Source organism: Pleurodeles waltl, chromosome 3_1, assembly GCF_031143425.1.
Source record: "Pleurodeles waltl isolate 20211129_DDA chromosome 3_1, aPleWal1.hap1.20221129, whole genome shotgun sequence".
Classification (NCBI taxonomy): domain Eukaryota; kingdom Metazoa; phylum Chordata; class Amphibia; order Caudata; family Salamandridae; genus Pleurodeles; species Pleurodeles waltl.
Window position 1 is genome coordinate 567,877,757 of NC_090440.1, and position 19,069 is coordinate 567,896,825.

General features: G+C 42.8%; 1 protein-coding gene across 1 annotated transcript in view; it reads left to right on the forward strand.

Moving 5' to 3' along the window:
- FAH (fumarylacetoacetate hydrolase) overlaps positions 1-19,069 on the forward strand; it is a 147,787-nt gene that overhangs the window by 16,816 nt on the left and 111,902 nt on the right. The window contains exons 2-4 of the mRNA XM_069222992.1: positions 6,210-6,320; positions 10,895-11,016; positions 13,848-13,897. Coding sequence (XP_069079093.1) covers positions 6,210-6,320; positions 10,895-11,016; positions 13,848-13,897 — 283 coding nt within the window. The remainder of the gene's footprint in view (positions 1-6,209; positions 6,321-10,894; positions 11,017-13,847; positions 13,898-19,069) is intronic.

Sequence of the window (19,069 nt, forward strand, 5' to 3'; positions counted from 1 at the left end):
TTTCTGGAGACGGAGAGCCACTTACCAACAGCAATTCCGCAATTGGTTGGCTAAAGTTGTGGCCACTGTTTTGTTCATCAGGACGCGGTTCCTTGGGGCGGCACACACGCATACAGCCACCCATACACCTACTCAGACCCACAATAAAACTGCTCCCACTCCCACTCACAGACCTACACAGCCACTCACAACTCCACTCACAAACCCACAAAACCACTCACATACCCACTCTCAAAACCACACACCTACTGACACGCCCACAAAACCACTCACATACACACACCCACACAACCAGACACATATTCAACCACTCACACACCCACTCAGACCCACAAAACCACTCATACACCCATACAGCCACTCACACATCCACTCAAACAGTCACCCACACAGCCACACTCAGGCAGTAATACACTTAAAAGAAATTTCAATAGCATATGTTTGTGTTAAATGTGTTCTTTTAGTATTGAATGTGTGCTTTTGGTTGGGAATGGATCTTCTGCAGTATAACCGGCAGACCACTTATTTGTCCAAGGATTTGTGACGGATCCGTGGATTTGTCAAACTTGCAAAATAAATGTGTTGTGAAACACACATAGGCTTCCAAATATTAAGCTATGGACATGGTTTTCCTGGTGTAAATGTTCAGTTTTGTGGGGCCTTTATATCATGCTCATATTTTTTCAACATTCTATCTGCGGATTCGATGCAATTTCATCACAGGATCTAGTAACCATAGAGTACTTGTATGGGCTTCCTTGTCGAATTTGCAGCAGATTCGCAGATCCATAAAAATAATTATAAAAAAAAAGCAAGACTGGATGCCTTGCATTTATGGTAAGGCTACATAAGTTACCTTACCTTAATTTTTTTAATTTTTTAAAAAAAATATATAGTAAGAATGAATGTGTGAATAAAATATATTATAAAAAAAAACCAAAGGTTACAGGGATGTATTAGTTAGGAAACAGCATTAAAAACCTGCAGAAATTTGCTGAAAAAAAACAACAGTTACAGGGACTTAATAGTTAAGAAATAAAATTACAAACGCTTTACAAATTTCCTGAAAAAAAACAAAGGTTACAGTGAAGTTATGGTTAGGTTCAGATTTTACACGCACAAATCATAGAAATTCAGCAGTTATAGTTACCTGAGCTTTCTATAGCTTATGCTCCCCACAATACACTGCTTAATGACCACACATATTACATCACTCATGACATGCTTAGGGACATCACTGCTGACATAACTAACATCTCAAATGACATCACCGGTGACATCATCCAGCAAAGTAAACTTTAATATACTTCAAAAAAATACTGTTTTAATTTTTTAAAATAAAAAAAGGAGACGGGTGAAAGACGTACAGCATAGAGCTCAATGTAACCTTGTTAACTATTACACTCTCTCATCACCCTGAAGAGAGTTCTCTGTGTAAAGTCCTGTCTCTTCTAAACCACTATTCTAAACACTATTGACCAAAGTAAAAGGGGTTATGCTTTTAATGGCCCAGGAGACTTACTGTTTTTTTAATGGTGCTGAGGGATTCTGGCTTCCCTGCAGCTCCCAACAACATTTAGAAAAGGCCTGGTGGTGCCCCTCCCTATTCTAGGGGCACAACCAAGCAAAAAAAAGTATAAAAAATAAAGCCAATGCAGGGCGTCATGGGTCTCTCCTTCAAAGGAGCAGTGAATAATAAACGAACGGCTTCTGCTGCGCATTTATTATTCACTTTTTGAAAATAATTTATTGGTGGTGTCCCGTGCCAACGGAAGGGGGCCTGTTACCCCCTCTCCCCGAGCATTTCTGGGCCCTGGGGACCCCATCTCTGGAGTCTATGCTACCATTGATGCGTGCTCCAGCGCCCACACAGGACACACAAAACATTACGTTGGGGGCTGCAACGGGTGCCCCAGGACCCCCATGGCACCAGCCAGCTCTTTTGCCAGCACCGTATCAGGTGCTGGCGGAAGCTGGCACTTTGTCTTTGTTCCCACTCAGTGGGAGCAGCTGTATTCAGCTGCTCCTTCTGAGCGGGAGCAAGTAGTATTCCCCGCCTGGGAAAGTACAGTTAAGGGTATTCCTGCATGCTCCCGAGCAGGGATTCACAGTGTCGTGGGGTGGGGTGGGCTTCCCAGTACACTGTAGTTTATCATGAGTTGGGGGTGAGGTCCCAGGGGCAGATAAACACATATTGAGGGGGTGTGCGGCCCCCTCCCCTTTATTTAGTAACTTGGCTCCATGGGATAGGGTCCCTGGGGTCCAAAAGAGGCTCTGAAAAGTGGGGTGCATACCCCCCTCCCATTGTATTAGTACATCAGCCCCAGCGGAACGGGATTCCCAAGGCTCAATGGTGGCACAAGGATGGGGGCTGCATGCCCCGTTCTCTTTATTTTTAAATTAGCCCCAGGGGATGGTGTTACAGCGCAAGGTCTGGCTTGGAGAGGAGGTCCCACCTATGCCTCCTTTCCCCACAAATTTAAATGAGACGACTCCTGGCTTACCCTGGGGATATATTTAATATGAATTAAAACTCCAGCTGGCATTTAAAAAAAAATATTAGCTGTGATTCCGCAGGAGTTCTGTAGGACTCTAATGGGTTCATGGCTTTTTTGTTTTTAAATAATTTGGCCCAGGGGAGACCCTTACACAAGGCCTAGGAGGGTAGAGTATTCCTACTCTGCCCTCTTGTATCTTTTTAACTTTTTTATAAATTCAGGATAGTGGACTAAGCCCCTGAGTCATGTAATGGCTGTCTGCAAAATTTTTCTTCATGTTGCAGGCAGCCATTCGGAGAGCTAGCTCCAGCTGGAGTCCCCCCACCCCATGTAGAAATGAATTGGCCATGGATAAAAAAAAGTCTCATGGCCCAATCAGAATGCTTTATTTTTCAAAATTGGGCTCAAAGGACTCTTGCAAGACTGACTCAAACCCAAATATTTTTGATAATTACTATCTCAAAAACTACGGAACTGTTTTATACCAAATCACGAAAGCACACTTTCTGGACAAAGATTTAGGTTCCTGCCAAATTTGGTGTAATTCCGTTCAGCAGTTTTTGCGATTTCGCTTTACAAAAGTCTATGGAAAATGCATGGGGATTTTGTGTTTAGGGGCCCCTGCTTTTTTCTCGGCCCCCGCTTGACGGCTCACCGAGAAACTTTCCATGCCCAATTGCCAATCTGCTATCAGCTCGTCAGCCAGTGTTGATTGTTGTAAGCCATGCATATGGTAGCAGTAAACAGAATGTCATACTGTTTGCCAGGGCCAGCAACATAGGGGATTATCTTGGAAATAGCCACATTTTCAACTCTTCTCTGAATTTGATGCACCCCTGAATACTTGGTCTTTTGCTAGGCAAGAAATTCCACAGTTTTGCTGTTTAGATGGGAAAAGTGGTGTTTTCTATGGATTACTTTCTGTGAGGGTGAGTCATGGTATTGTTCTCATGATCTGTGGTGCTAATCTTCAGCACACTGCCCTGTTCTGTGACTACTGTTTAATGTTCCACTGAACTTATAATGGTTGTTTTCCCTGGTAGGCTTTGTGAGCTATGCAGTGCTTGAAAATTGATCGCTTAGCTGTAGGTAGTCACTGAGGACCCTGTAAGACTGGCGTCATATGTTCCCTTGGTTGTATACACAGGAGTAGTCTTGTGTGGCGCTGTTGGTTCTTTGTAGTTTGGTCTTCAAATGGAGGTCCAACACGGATGAAATCGCATATTTCACCAGAATTCTTGATAGTACCCCAAGACTATTTTTTACTATGGAATCTGGGTAGATGTCTTCATTTCAACATGAAAAAACAAAGTCCAAAGAAAGAGTATAAAACCCTGCCAATACAGCTCTTTTTCAAGGCATAACCATTGCTTGTACTTTGGCTTAATCTTTATGGCTAAGTTGGTTAAAGCTCATTCTCCCCTATAATATGTTATCAGGGGTGTGAAAACCTAATCCTTCCCTTCAGACTTGGCAATCCCATTAGTTGACGCCGGGTATGGATCCTCTTCGCTCTGGGGTGTTGTTTGTTGTAGTTTGTATGTCAGGAAGTAACGGGTCCCTAGGTGTACGTTGTTGACATAGTTGACCTTGGAGATCACAAGGGTGAGGCTAGCTTGTCGCCTGTAGGTTTTGTTGGTATCCGAGGTACAGGAACATGCTTCTCAGTGTTTTCATGGGATGGAAAGTTCCGAAAGGTAGATATTGAATATAAGAGGAGAGAAAATGTATCCCTGCAAGATGCCGCAGAGTGTGAGGGGCTATTTTTAAAGGTGGCAGACTTTGTCTGTCTTTGAGGTAGGATGAAGTTCATTTTAGTTTGTTGTCATGTACACTGAAATGTTGCAGTCTGAGTAGTAGCATGTGGTTATGGACAGTGCCGAAGATTAAGTCCAGTACTACTTGTGCAGCCACCCCATTCTTGCTAACAGTCAGATTTAGGAAATTCCCATAAACATTTGATAGCTGATTTTGTGCTTCGGCATGGTCTTAAGCAACACTGTCGATCCAACAATAGGTTGTTTTTATCAGTGAGAATTGAGAGTAGAAGAAAAGACTGCTTTTTCAATCAGTTTTACCAGGAATAAGCTTGAGGTTTCCTTGATTTAGTAGTGTCTTCTTTTTCAAAAATTGTCTAATGTAGAAGGTTTTTAACTCAGATGAGAAGGATCCTTGTTCTAAGGATTTATTTATCAAGCTTCTAATTACTTCCCCAGCACAGGCTCTCAGAAGGATAGTTTTAAAGGTTTTCAAGAGAATAGTGTTTGATGGCGAATCTGCCTTTATAAGGCTACAGATTGTCCCCTCGGAGAGAGGGTTAAACATGGCAAAAGATGGTTGAGTGACTGTGTCTGTCTTTCGGGATGTCTCATTTGGCAGAGGCTTGTTTGCTCTATTTTTGCTAAAGGAGGTCTTCTAGTTTTTCAGTTTTAAGATGAACTTTTCAGAGATTTCATTGCAGAAGGCTTTAGAATGTGGGGTCTCTGCGATGTACTAGTTGAGGGTGGGGAATTCCACCAGGAACTTGTGTAGTCCTTCGATGGGCATTCTGCATCCATTACGCATCACAGTGTTATTGTCTTATTATAGATGTGATTGCTAGACTGTAGGCTCTGTGATGGCGCAGTAGAGTTTTACCTTTTCCGTCTCATGACTGCCTCTATCTGTGTTGTACAATTCTGAGTTTTGTTTTCTTATTTTCTTGACATTATCATTGTCCCATGTCACAACTGTCTTGAGTCTGGACTTGTTTGAGTTCTTCAATTGCATTTTGTTATCCCAACTAGAGGAAGGTCAGTTGTAGAAAGCAGCTGTGTTTTGTAGTTGGTTGCTTGTTGGAGCCTTTGAGGTTATCTTTCAATATAGGGAACCAGTGTATTCCAGTATCTGTATGTTTGCTATTGTAGATTGTCTTTGAGATATTACTTTTAGCTGGAAGATTGATCTTGAAGGCAGCAGCATGGAAGTGCTCTTGGGAGTTACTAATCCATTTAGGAATGGGAGAAGATAGCATCCATAGTGTGTCTGGCAAAATGATTAGGTCACAATACAGTTTGCTGGAAGATAAGGGCCTCAGTAATTGATGTGGTGAAGGTAGTGCCTGTTTAATACTGGATGTCTAACCAGGTGTTAAGGTCCACTAGGATATACAGCTCCTGGGTTCTCACTCGTGTGTGCTAGATGCTTCTCATACATTATCGTGCCTTAGGCCTTCGCCATGTTCTAAAAGATAGTTTCCATTCTCTGACTTGTATGTGAACTCCTCTGTGTCACCCAATGTTTCCTTCTGTCTTGCAGCTTTTGTGTTTTCAACTTTGCAAATCTCTCTCTCTCTCTCTCTCTCTCTCTCTCTCTCTCTCTCTCTCTCTCTCTCTCTCTCTCTCTCTCTCTCTCTCTCTCTCTCTTTCTCTTTCTCTTTCTCTTTCTCTTTCTCTTTCTCTTTCTCTCTCTTATGCACATGGCTCATATACCCCAGGGGTTTATTCACACTCTCAAAAAGAAAGCCTATCTATTTTGAATGTGTAATAAGAAAGTGACTGGGAAAATAAATAGATGGTCTGTATGTTAATATAATCTCTATATTACTGTCTTGTTCCTCTGTGTTCATAATAATATTTGTTACTCACTGTATTGTGTCCTCTCTTCTATATTATTATAGATAATGGTTTTGCCCTTCTATATTAAGTCTTTCTGTTTGTCTCTTTCTTGTAGCCTCGCCGGAGGATTGGTGTTGCTATTGGCCAGTTCATATTGGACTTGAGCTTAGTGAAGCACCTGTTCCAAGGACCATTCCTCTCCAAGCATCAGGATGTCTTTGATCAGGTGGGTTTTATCTGTGTGTCAAATGTTAGTGCATAGTTGTGGAAGTGAACTGGCCTATAATTAGCTCAGGAATGTTTATGATTGTGCAGTCTCTCTGAAAAGGATGGGCCAGAGACCACCACCTCTCAAGCTCAGTTCTTAAATGGAAGCAGGAATTGGATAGAGTCACTCTCTCATCAGTAAGTTAGATCCGAACAGCCCTCTGACTAGGGCTAGTTGCCTGCGGCCAAGCAGGTGTCGATGAAAGGTTGATCAAGCTGGAATGGAGTCATTCACATGATGAGTACAGATGATAATATTTCTTCTTTCTGCCTGACCATGTCCTAGTTCATGCACATTGATCTGAAAGTTTGTGCTGTTTACTTGGGGGTGAAGAAGCCACATAAATATTTGTAGTTAGCAAAAAGACACTATCCCTAAGGCAAATTTGAAAGTATTATTGCATTATCCACAAAAACATTGCATCTATCCATACCCACGTCCCCTAAATAAACTCTCCCTTATTGGTTGCAAGTCCCCCTTGTTAGAAATGGGGTCTCCAGTTGGCAGTGGTTTTCACCCTGTCCAAGTAAGTACCCTCACTCCAGTCAGGATAAGGGAGTCACACAGCTAAAATAACCCCTGGTCACCCCCTTGGTAGATTAGGTTTAACACACACACACACACACACGTACTCCCCACCAGTTTAGGAAAATAGCTACTATTTATCTGAGTAAAGCAAGACTAAAATGACAAAAATCCAACATACACAAGCAAAGATATCAATTTTGAAAAAATTAAATCTTAGAAAAGCACTTAGAAACACAGTAGCTCCACCTGTGGCTATTACGACTTCTTGACAGAGTCTACCCCAACAGTCCTGCACCACTTGTTAGGGACTGCGGGCCGGTGACGGAGTGGCACGTACCCTGGTTACAGTACTGTGAAAAACAATGAGGAAACCAAGAAGTTGCACGGAGTCGTGGAGGCGAGGCGTCACTGGAGCCAATGCGGCGTTGGTTTCTTATTGCCACCTTGCAGTTGAGGAATCAGTACCTTACTGCTAGGCTGGGGAGGTGAGGCGTCAGTTCCTTACGGTTGCAGGGAAGGTGATGTGCTGCTGGAGGTGCGGCGTTGGTTCCATACAGCAAGGCGGTTCGATGAATCCAGCAGTTCAAGATGCAAGGCTTTGACTTCGCAGTGTCACAGTCACACCACGTGGCCACTGTGGCAGGAATATGGAGGCGCTGCGGCAGCATCAGGCCTGTCGCGTTGGTTGTGGTCATTGCACTCAGCGGAGACCAGGTTGGAGAGCAATGGCAGTTCCAAAGTTGTTCTGGGCGTCAGAGAACCCTACCTTTCCCTACCTTGGCCCCAGACACACTCCAGGGGGTTAGAGACTGCTTTGTGAGGACAGATACATCCCTATTTAGGTGCAAGTGTCAGCTCCTCCCACCATTCTAGCTCAGGAAGGCCCATCAGCCTGGTGATGGGTCATCAGCATATGGAGAGCACACCTTAGCACCCTTTGCGTGACTGTCTAGAGCAGAGGTCTCCAAACCTTTTAATGCCGCGCCCCCCCAGTTGAAAAATAAAAATAATTGGGCCCCCCTCAGAATTGTTCACAATTATTTTATAAACATGGCAGTGTTTAAATATCTCTAAACCTATTCAAACATTGCAGTTAAGTACTGTTACCGTTTTAAAACTGCAATAACATGCTTCTGCTTAAAACAGAGGCCTGTTACCTGTATAATATTTATTTTGGCCAGAGTCTGGGGGCCCCCCCTGGGATCACTTCAGGCTCCCCTAGGGGGGCCCGCCCCCCAGTTTGAAGACCTCTGGTCTAGAGTGAATCATCATGTTATCCTATGGGAGAGATAGCCCGTGCAATAGTGAAAAATGAATTTAGCAGTATTTCACTATCAGGACATTTAAAACACACCAGACATGCCCTACCTTTTAAATGCACTGCACCCTGCCCATGGTGCTGCTTTGGCCTACTTAGGGGTGACTTACATGTAGTGAAAGGGAAGGGTTGGGCCTGGCAAGTGGGTGCACTTGCCAGGTCAAAATGCAGTTTAAAACTGCACACATAGACATTGCAATGGCAGACCTGAGACATGTTTGCAGGGCTACTCATGTGGGTGGCACAATCAGTGCTGCAGGCCCACTACTAGCATTTGATTTACAGGCCCTGGGCACAGCTGATGCTCTACACTAGGGACTTTCTAGTAAATCAAATATGCCAATCATGGATAGACCAATCACCAGTACAATGTAGACAGAGAGCATTATGCACTTTAGCATTGGGTAGCAGTGGTACAGTGCCCAGAGTCTTAAAGCCAACCGAAACAAGTCAGAACAAATAGGAGGAAGAAGGCACACATTTTGGGGATAACACTGCAAAAAGGGCCAGTTCCAACACCCCTGAAGTCAATTTTGTAATTTCCCTTCATTAATCTATTGTCCTCATTCATCATTCAGACCTCATGGGCCCTGCTGGCATCTTTGCCACCTTATATTCTGAAAGACCTTATGTTTTTCTTTTGTGGCCCTGCCAGTCTTCTGGAAAGTCTGTCTACTCATTGACCAAAACTACCCTAATTTATGACACTTGGTGTTTACCCTAACTCTGAGTGGTGTTGGAAATTGGAGGGCATGATTTCATTGGAAGCAGTGTGAAGAACAGGCTGGAATGAAGGGTGGGCAGAGGCCTACTCTAGTGAATTTCCTGAGCAGAATGCAAATGATTATCTATACTTGAAATCTATTAAGGTTCAAGGAAGTTAAACAGAACTGCAGGGGTAGTATATCTTTTTTTAATGAGAAAAAGTGGCTTCTTGGGTAGAGATTCATAAAGGGGACATTAGGGATTGCCAGATTCTGATAGGAATTCCAAAGTGGGAGTCCTACATCCACCCAACCCCTGTGATGCTGTTCTTTGAATTGGATCAGTGTTTTATACTCTCTGATTACTCTAATTTTGGACTGAGGAGCAGCATCCCTTGGTTTAGATTTGCTGGTTTGGTGATTTGTTGTATTTTATTTTTGTATGGAGGCTGTGCTTTCTGAAGTTTCCTCTATGAAGAGTTATAGTGCCTGAAAATCAGTGCATCTGTTTTTGAATGGTCAGAACAAATTCCTTTGCTTCCCCTACCTACCTTAAGAACCTAAGAACCTCCATTTGCTGGCCCTATCTAGGCTTGGGGTGAAGGTGGCTTCATACCTGCTCTAAAATTCTATACTGCAATCCCCTTAAATATTCCCTGTTTCTTACCTGATTTTTTATTATCCATTTTTCAGTTCCTAGAGATTCCCCATCCACCATCCCTCCGCAAGGGCTCCCTGATTTATAATGCCTAAACTACTATAGCCTTAGAACCCACCGTAGCGGGCTCTACCGGCTATTAGAACATTGGAATGCTGGGGGCTCCATTGAAAACAATGGAGTGCTGCGGGCTTTTACTGGCCGGTAAAAGCCCGCAGCGCCAACATTCCAATGTTCGCTTTGTTCCCAGCAACAGCTGTGAACAAAGCCTCACAGAGCCCGAGGGGATTTTAATCCCCTCGGGCTCCGTGAACATTTTTTTTTTAATAGAACATTCTGCCCTGAGTGGCAGAATGTTCTAATAGCCTTAGAACCCGCCGTAGCGGGCTCTACCGGCTATTAAAGGCCCTTTCCCTTGTTAAATGCCCGAGCCGAACGGGGAGCGGGCCTTTAATAGCCGGTAGAGCCCGCTACGGCGGGTTCGAAGGCTATATTAAAGGCCTGCTCCTGCGTTAAATGCCCGAGCCGAAGGCGAGGGCATTTAACAAGGGAAAGGGCCTTTAATAGCCCGTAGAGCCCACTACGGCGGGTTCTAAGGCTATTAGAACATTCTGCCACTCAGGGCAGAATGTTCTATTAAATAAAACAAATTGCTCTCAGAGCCCGAGGAGATTAAAATCCCCTAGGGCTCCGTGAGGCTTTGTTCACAGCTGTTGCTGTGAACAAAGCGAACAGTGGAATGTTGGCGTTGCGGGCTTTTACCGGCCAGTAAAAGCCCACAGCACTCCATTGTTTTCAATGGAGCTGCCAACGTTCCAATGTTCTAATACCCATTGTTCTCAGTTTTTGAGCTTCTGTCTCGGTATTTTAGTTGTCCTCATGCACTCCTTGATTTTCTGTCAGTCTCATTGCTCTTGCTTTACACTTTCGTTTCCTCTTTCCCATGTGCACATTGATTTACTGTCTCTAACCCTTCCGCACGTCTCCTGCTTCATTTTCTATCTCTCCAGGTAACATAAGAGCAGTGCTCAAACTGAAACTGTAAAACTGACAGATGCCGTGGTTCTCTCAACTTTGATCCTTGTATTTATACTTGCGTCAAGGGAGCTGCCTGTCTTGCCATAGTAGAAATTCTCCTCTACCTGTCTCGCCTTCCTAAGATCCTTCACTAGTATGCTGATCTCAAAGGCCCCAAGTATTACATGCTCCAGAAGTCTAAGAAATATCTTGTCCTACTTCAGGGCAGCTTTGCTTGTGCCGCACATGTGGCTACTTACTTCTTGTAGAAGGGTGAACATTTGTCTTAAGCCTATATGTTTTGCAGCCATCGCTCAATAATTTCATGGGGCTTGGCCATGGTGCCTGGAAAGAAGCAAGAGCAGTCCTGCAGAGACTTCTGTCTGCCACAGAACCCACCCTGCGAGATGATGCAGCATTAAGACAACGGTGAGTATAGAGCTATGCTTGAAAGGCAGGGAACCAGGAGGAGAACACAGCCTTGCAGCAAACAGAGTTCAGAGAGAAATTAAAGAGTAGGGACACAGCTGAGATACGATGCAATATGTATGTATATGGTATTTCTACAGCACAAACCTAGCCTTAAGCTAGCGGATCACTGTACATGGTAAAACATAAGCATAAAGCTGAATAAATCATGGGATGGGGACCACGAGCCACAAGAACCTTGGTGGCATTAGGACTTCCCCCTCACCAAACGTGATACAGCTCATCATTGTCATTCACCTACACCCCCCCCTTACAAAAGTGGACACATGGAATGGACAGGAGCGATAGGGCAGAAGAAACTGTATATAAATCTAGGGGCTCTCCCTAGAAACCCAATTAGATATGGGGCATATGACTGAACTTCTTCTTGACAGTAGGGACACAGGTAGCAGCTACTTTCCATATATCTATATTGCCGGGGTGCTTTTCCCTTTCCTACCACATTTTCTTTCATGTAGTGCTGTGATAGCAGATCTTGCTTTGTTTTTGCCATGCTGTTGTATCACCTGAAAATTAATAACCTGAAAATGAATAAACAATGTTGTAAAAAAAATAAAGATAAGTCAAGGGTATGGACTCTTAATGCTATGTGATGTTCTGAGGCGAGTCTTCTACAGTTTCCTAAATTGGAGCAGTGTTGGGGCTCCAGAGATGGTGAACTTGTCTGCAAGATAAGCAAGGGTGTTGGTCATGATGACTCTGTAGAGGATGTAACTGGTTTTGAAGATAGTGCTGGCCAGCAGGGGGTGCCAGTGGAGCTCTGGCAGGATAGGGCGTTGTAATCATATTCCTTCGGGCTTCGATAAGACTTGCTGTGGTTTGTAGGATGACCATAGTTGGGTGCCATTGTCTAGATGAGGAAGTTATGGAGTAGGGCATTACTACCATCTAGATGCTAGAGTAAAAGGACTTGAACAGGAGTTCTGAAGTCACTTTCTGGGAAAAAAAGGTTTGACTTTCTTTAGTCGAGAGAGCTGGCACCAGGCTGTCCTATTTTTTTTCTCTCTCTGATGTTCCTTGAGGTGAGGTTGTTGTCTGGGGTAAATCCAGATGACTTGGCATTCAGTGAGAGTTGGGGTTCAAAGCTGTCAAGGTTCATGTCATGGAGTGAGGTTCACTCTGTTTCTATTTTTTTGTTTTTAGTAAATAACAGGAATTCTGTGTTGGTTGGGGTGAGCTTCAGGTAGGCGCTGGCCATCTGGATCATGTGCTGGCAGTGTTTGGGCCATTGTATGTCTGAAGCAGAAGAGTCTTTCAAGTAGAGTTGTGTACACAGTACATTACAAAACCACAATTGGCAAGGAACTTCACTTGCATAACATGAGGTATGGCGCTGTTCGTGGAGACCACAGTAACACCTCATTATTCTGGCGATAACCACTTGGCATGTTTGGGAAGGTGGGGATGGGACAACTGGGTGAACCCTGATGCCATATCACAAGTGTCAGTCATGCAGTACATTTACATTTATAGAGCATAATATATTCCTGGGTTGTGCTGGCTCATTGCAGGACACAGAATTAGGATTGTAGCAACCCTTTACCGCGAACCCCCAGGTAACTATATTAGTCAAACTATCACTTTCAGTAACTAGCCTAAACTACACAGTGAGGCCCTCCCACACCACACACAATGCTTTACTGTTGGCAACAGTTTCCTGCAGCACTGGCATACCATAGATTCTCTTCAGTGTCGGAAAATTAATTCTTAGTGTATTTCTGTAGTGGTTAGGATGCCCAGTTATATGTACGTCCCCCCGTCCTAATTCTCCACAGTATCTTTCCCTGTTCATACGTTTATGGTTCGAGGCAATCTCCGGGTGTTAATTCACCATCTGTTATCGAAATACTTTCTACTGCGACCCGCGGCTAGCAGTGGTGTCTGCATACTCCAAGAGGCCAGGCAGTGCACTTTGAAGATACCCCCGTACCACGATGGCTCAGAGCTCTTCTCTGTGTCTGTCTATCCTCCTAGTCTAGCTACCCCCATACCACGATGGCTCAGAGCTCTGTCTATCCCCCTAGTCTAGCTACTTCTGGGTCCTCTTTCTCCAAGGCTCGAGTACTCTCCCTAGACCGGGGAAAAGCTATGTTTCCCACTTGCACAAACCCATAATGCTTCTTCCTGCTGGCTGTCTTCCTTGTTTGCCTCTTTCTTTTAATTTAGACAGGTTTGCCCTGCTCCCATGTTTGCCCGCCACTCCTAATCCCTGTAGTTTAAATAATTCAAGTTGTGCCCCACAGAAATGGGTCCCCGTGATCTGGGTCTGCTGTATGTAACTGCTGTAGAACTAATGCGAGGAACAGCATTTATGGTCACTCTGTTTTAAACTGGGCGCACAAGGGGTTAACAGTGAAGTTTGGCGCACTGGTTTAGGCAGGAGAGGGACAGTATTTGTGGTCTTTCAGTTATAAACAGGAGACGAACAAGGGAGGAACAGCACATATGGGTCCTCTGGTACTTGGAGGGAACGGATGGGAGAGTGGCATTATAAATGTACATTTGAGTTTGTGCAGGGGATGGACAGAGAGGGTCCTGGTGTAAATCACAGTGAGGCTTGAAAGCGAAAGGGGCCGCACCCCTTGTACACAAGAAGGAAGCTTGAGAAGCATGCCCAAGGTCATGTGCAGAGGCGAGGAGCATTTCAGGTCAAATTGTCCTAGTGCAGTGACAGAAAAAAGCAAAATTACATAGCCAGGGAGAGGTGGGATGCCTATTGAATTTTTCATAGTTGTGCGTCGATCTCTCAATTGCGTGTTTTCTCATTGCAGAGCCTTTGTTCCTCAGACCTCAGCCACCATGCACCTGCCAGCAGATATTGGTAGGTATTTGTTATATTGTCATGTTTATCAATTGGCCTTACCCTGATATAATGTGGAATAGAGTTTTTAGCTTGAAATATTGTTCATCCTCTCCAGACTGTTTTATTTAATTGGCCGTGATAATGCAAACCTTTCATGTAGAATAACACAATATGCTTCTGTCGTATTGGTGGGTGGAGAGGCTCTTCCTCTAGTAAGAGGTCGGGTTATGCAACCGAAAGTGAGCACATGAGGTTCTACCTGTTTGTCAGCGGATAGATGTTGGGGTTAGTTCTCTGGTTAAGGGGGTGATGCACTTTGAGATAGTCGGTGCTGTGCTGTTTCATTATGCTTTCCAATAAATTACTAGGCCATCTGAGGGGCACCTGATCTCCAGTCTATTATGGTCCCATGCCTGACATCACTCTTCCCTGCAGTTCTCTGTAATGTTATAGATATGATTGGATGTTCTGGGCCGAGCACACTCTGTCATGTCCCCTCTCCACATTTGGTGCATTTTTTGTGCTAGAAAAGGTAATATATTTAGGATCTCATATATGCCACCCTCAAAGGTTATAGAGTTAAATCATGATTTTAACAAGGTACAACTGTTTTAATCAGTTACACCACCTGTACGAACAATAATCGTACATTGCCACACACTACTGAATGCATTGTTAGTTTACCAATGCAACCAGGTTGCTTTACATCATCACAGTTCCTGACCACGAAAGATTGCATGGGTCAAATAGTCATTCATCAGACTTTTCTTAATCCGTAGGGTAAGCAAGTGATTGTGCTTGGTGAACATAGAATGGTGAGTGCAATTGAGAAGCATGAAGGTTGAAAAGTCGTATACACAAAATTGGTTTGTTTGCTAATTCTGACACCAGTTTGTGCACTAATTTAAAATTTAGAGGCTATTGTATTCATTGGTTTAAATGTCTCTTTATTTGGCATAAATGTAGTCTAAGGACATGCACTCCAGCACGTGATTGTCACTTAAACAAGTTCCACAACTGCTTCTCTGTTGTTTTTGCGTGTCCCGGTAATGCTTGTTTACGTGTTTCGACCTGTTTTGGGGGCGCCTCAGGACTACGGCAGTAATAGCTCATAATTTAGACCTGCTGGAGACAGTGATGAATTCAAAAGGAATGTAATTGTTTCAAGAATACAGACCTACAAACTCCAGTTCTGTATCAGCGTCCAAAAGGCCAGAAACATAAAGAGAACCTAATAGGAAGACCCTCGGTTTCTGGATGTGGTTCCTTATTTGACTACATCTCAGAGTATGTTGATATGTTCTTAAAACTTTTGTGCAGTGTACTTTATCATACCTATAAGTCAAGATGGATTTCAACAAGAAGATTATTGTAATATCGTTACCCACTTCACATCTTTGTCACACTGGATGTAATTTCTCCATATACAAACCAACCACAGGAAGAAGAAAGACCTTGAACGCTATTTAAAAGGAAGAGGGTAGGCCTCAAAGAATCTGTATGAAAATCATTCGGTCATTGGCAAGGATAGCGTTAAAACTGAACTTCTTCCTATTCAATATAATTTTTTTCCTCCAGTTAAAAGGGACTGTCATAAGATGCTCCTCTCCTCTGGGACTAGCCTTATATCATCAGACCACCAATGCATTTGATTGCATTTTAAATAAAGACATCTTTTTTTAATGCAGGCCAGTTTCCTTCAAGTTAACGAGGCTGAATTTGAAAAAAAAGTTTTTTTAGTTTGTTGGTTTGAGAGTTGGCAGTACTTCTGTGGACCACTTCCTTCTCCTCAGCAAAGATTTTTTTGTAATAATCACAAAGAGGAAGTGGTCCTGAGGGGAATTTGTGAATGGGCTAGTACTTCTTGTGATGTGTTGATAACATTTCAGTGTTTGACTAACAAAATACAGTCGTACCTTATGAAATTGCTGTTTGGAAATGATGCCTCAAATATGTCTCTTCCAAATAGCGATTTGTTATAGGTTTCTAAAGCTATATTGCAATTCAGAAATGTATTATCGAATAGCAAAATGGATTTAGTTCCTTTTCTGCATGGTCATGCTAGATTTTTGGTCTTTCTGGACAGCACTTGAATAAAGCCAAAACAAATGTCTGCGACAGGGGAGGAGGCAGGAGGAATGGAATGCTGCAAACATGAAAGGGGACCACCAAAAAATGTAAAAAAAATAGTCCATCACAGCAACAGATAAAGAAACCAAAGTGGAACAATACTGTAGTAGTAAGAAACCAAAAAATGAATGAGAAAAAGGCAGAACTGACCACTAGCGAGCAAGAATTTTTAAAGGACACTGCAACCAACAAATGAAATTGCTTTAACCCACAATATATGTATACTCAAGTATACACCAGGTCAAACGCCTACGCTCGATATAAAAATTAAATATATGAAAATAAGAAAAATTGGCAGAAATGTAAAATAAAAATGTAAATGAACTTTCAGGGTCAGTCTACTTTGGATTAATTCCATTGATGCATGTGGATATATTAAGTAGGAAGTATTAATATTAATTGATGTTCTGTTTTTCACCCTTTCATGAACTTTATATTACATATTTGTGGGTATCTTTCTTTTGATATAGACCTCTGTCAGTCACCCTGAGACTCTCTCAGCGCCTTCCCCTGAGGTCCTGGGGACGTTCGAAATGCACTCATTAGGTTGTGTGGGCACTATAAGAAAGTTGAAAAACTTTTGAAACCTTTTCCTCCAAAGCTTCAGTAGGACCACCTTAAAAAGTACCCGAACGCAGTTCCACAGCATAATATTGATAGGGTCCCTGCGTGCCCAAAAACATCAAATTCTGTGTTCGATTTAGAAAATTGTCAGCTTCTCCTAGGCTCCAGAGGGACAACACTGCTTCAGGTATCTGGCCTTTGATTCCACAGCAGCGATACAATTTCAGCAGTGACACGCACAGTGTCAAATGTTTCTTTGCAAAAAGTGACAAAGTCCTTTTCTGAAGTGGGACTTGGAAACATTTTCAAACTTTTGAACTTCCAGTTTTTGACCGGAAATTATCCACTCGGTGTATCCGACTAGTGGCTTAACCAGTGTTTCACGGGCCCTAGTGCAAGTAAGGAAATTGGCCCCCTGGCTGTGGTCTGAATTAAATAATACAGTAATAATCAGGGTCCAGTGGGCCTTTGTCCTCTTGGCCCAGTGGTACTTGTACCCGTGGAAGCCCCTGTGTCCTAAATTTCTATCGCGGTTGGGTTGAAATTGCATCTAGTTCCCGGTCTACTGCTTCTACAGACTTATCATTGGTGCTTAGTGCTTTCTGGTGCTATTTTTAATTAATCTTTAAAACTCATATCTCCTGTGCTCTTATTGGATTTTTGTTCTTTTGGTGTCATTTTGTTTATTAAATTTTACTGTATTTTTATTTTGGAATTGTTATTGTTTTATACTTTGGCTTTATTACTGTTTTGGTACTGCATACTTTATTCATGCCCTAAGTTAAGCCTGTCTGCTCCGTGTCATAACTTTCAGGGAGTGCAGCTCAGGTAAATTTGGTGACTTTGAGGGTTCACCCTGACAAGGAGTGCTATAATGTCTTGATATAGGAAGTCACCCACCCCAATATAAATAAGAAATAATGATTCTCCTTCCTACAGTGCATAACAAAAAACAATTTTGCATTTGTAAACCATGTGATTTTTGCTAACCGCAGACTTTTCAGCTGCAAAATGACTTTCTACATCAGGCCCTAAAAGTATAGACATCAGACTTCACTTATAACGTAAAGTTCTTGCCAGCATGTCACTAACGGGTATCATACACTACTTTTATAAAAAGCACTCAATGTCAGTAACATCAACAGACTTTGAAATATTTATCCTGGACACCTAAAAGCAGACACATCAGGACTAATGGCACCCTGAGACAGTTACTAAATACACAGCAAAGATTATTGCCAAGAAATATTATAAATTCTGACCAAAACACCGAAGCTAGTCACAATCCCTAAAAGGCTGCCCACCATGTAAGGTACCTGATGATTTAATGCAGTTTGACTTGTAATGCATTGATTATTCAAATTTGTGCAACACTTTGTGCCATTATGTGATTGCTCTTTGTATAGGTGGTGCCACTGCCAAACATTTGTACTGTGTGAAAACTCCATCATTTAAATCATTGTCTGTTTATTTTTCCTTCTTTAGTCATTTCTTTCTTAGTGATCTTGAAGATTACATTTCAGTGGCTGCTTGTTGAGTTTATTTTTTGCTAGACCCTGTGCGCTTATCTTCCTTTACAGGCTTTCTCTGGGTCAATGTAATCTTGTCAATGAGGTGTATGATGATGTGCTGTTATTTGGCCTATTACTGCTGCTTCTCTGGGCCATGTTCTTCTCTGGGCTAGTGCCTTCTAATTCTCATGTCTGCAGCTAGTGCATTTGGTATTTGACTGGAGGCTAGATTTGCTCCTTTTTATTTCTCTTGTATGGGCTCCATCTGGGCTAGGTTCTTCTCTGTGTTGCAGCTGAGTCTGTTTTCATCTCTTCTTCTAAGCAACAGACAGGCCTGTATCCTCCTCTTGAGGGAAACCAATGTGGATTGTCTTCTTTTTCCCGGACCACATCAGGACCCATTTCTTTATCTCTGGTCTGCTTTTGGGCCTGACACCACTTTTCCTGCCAGCAGTATTTGGGATTTCATTGTCATGCTCCAGCGTACTCTTTGTAGAATACCTCAGTTGTCAACATGGTGTTAGATTTGACCTGATAAACTTCAACGGCGTTGACCATAAAATTTGTACTGGTACCTTATGAGGTTCTCATTGTACTTTGGGTTGTCAGTATTGGAGTTCATCCACTTCCCTTTGTCATCAGAGTTGTCACATTATTGGATTTTCATTCACTGTTGTACTCGTGGTTCTGCAGTGGGGCCCCGAGTAACCATCAGTCTCCTTCTTTCTGTATTCTGGTTTAATTTTTTTAGACCTGAAAATGTACCTGGAAATATATTCTCACTTTTCCCAGTCCTCTGGGTTTCTGTTTTCAGTCATCCGTTTTTGGGTATTGATTCCAGACCACAAGTTTCTTGGTCTTTGTGTGCTTTAATTAACTGGTGTTAGAAGGAAGACTAATCTTCTTCAAAACTGTTTGATTTGTCCTTCCGGTTCTTAGTCTTCGCTTATAGGTGTGCTAGCTGAATGACTTCAACCTCCAGGAC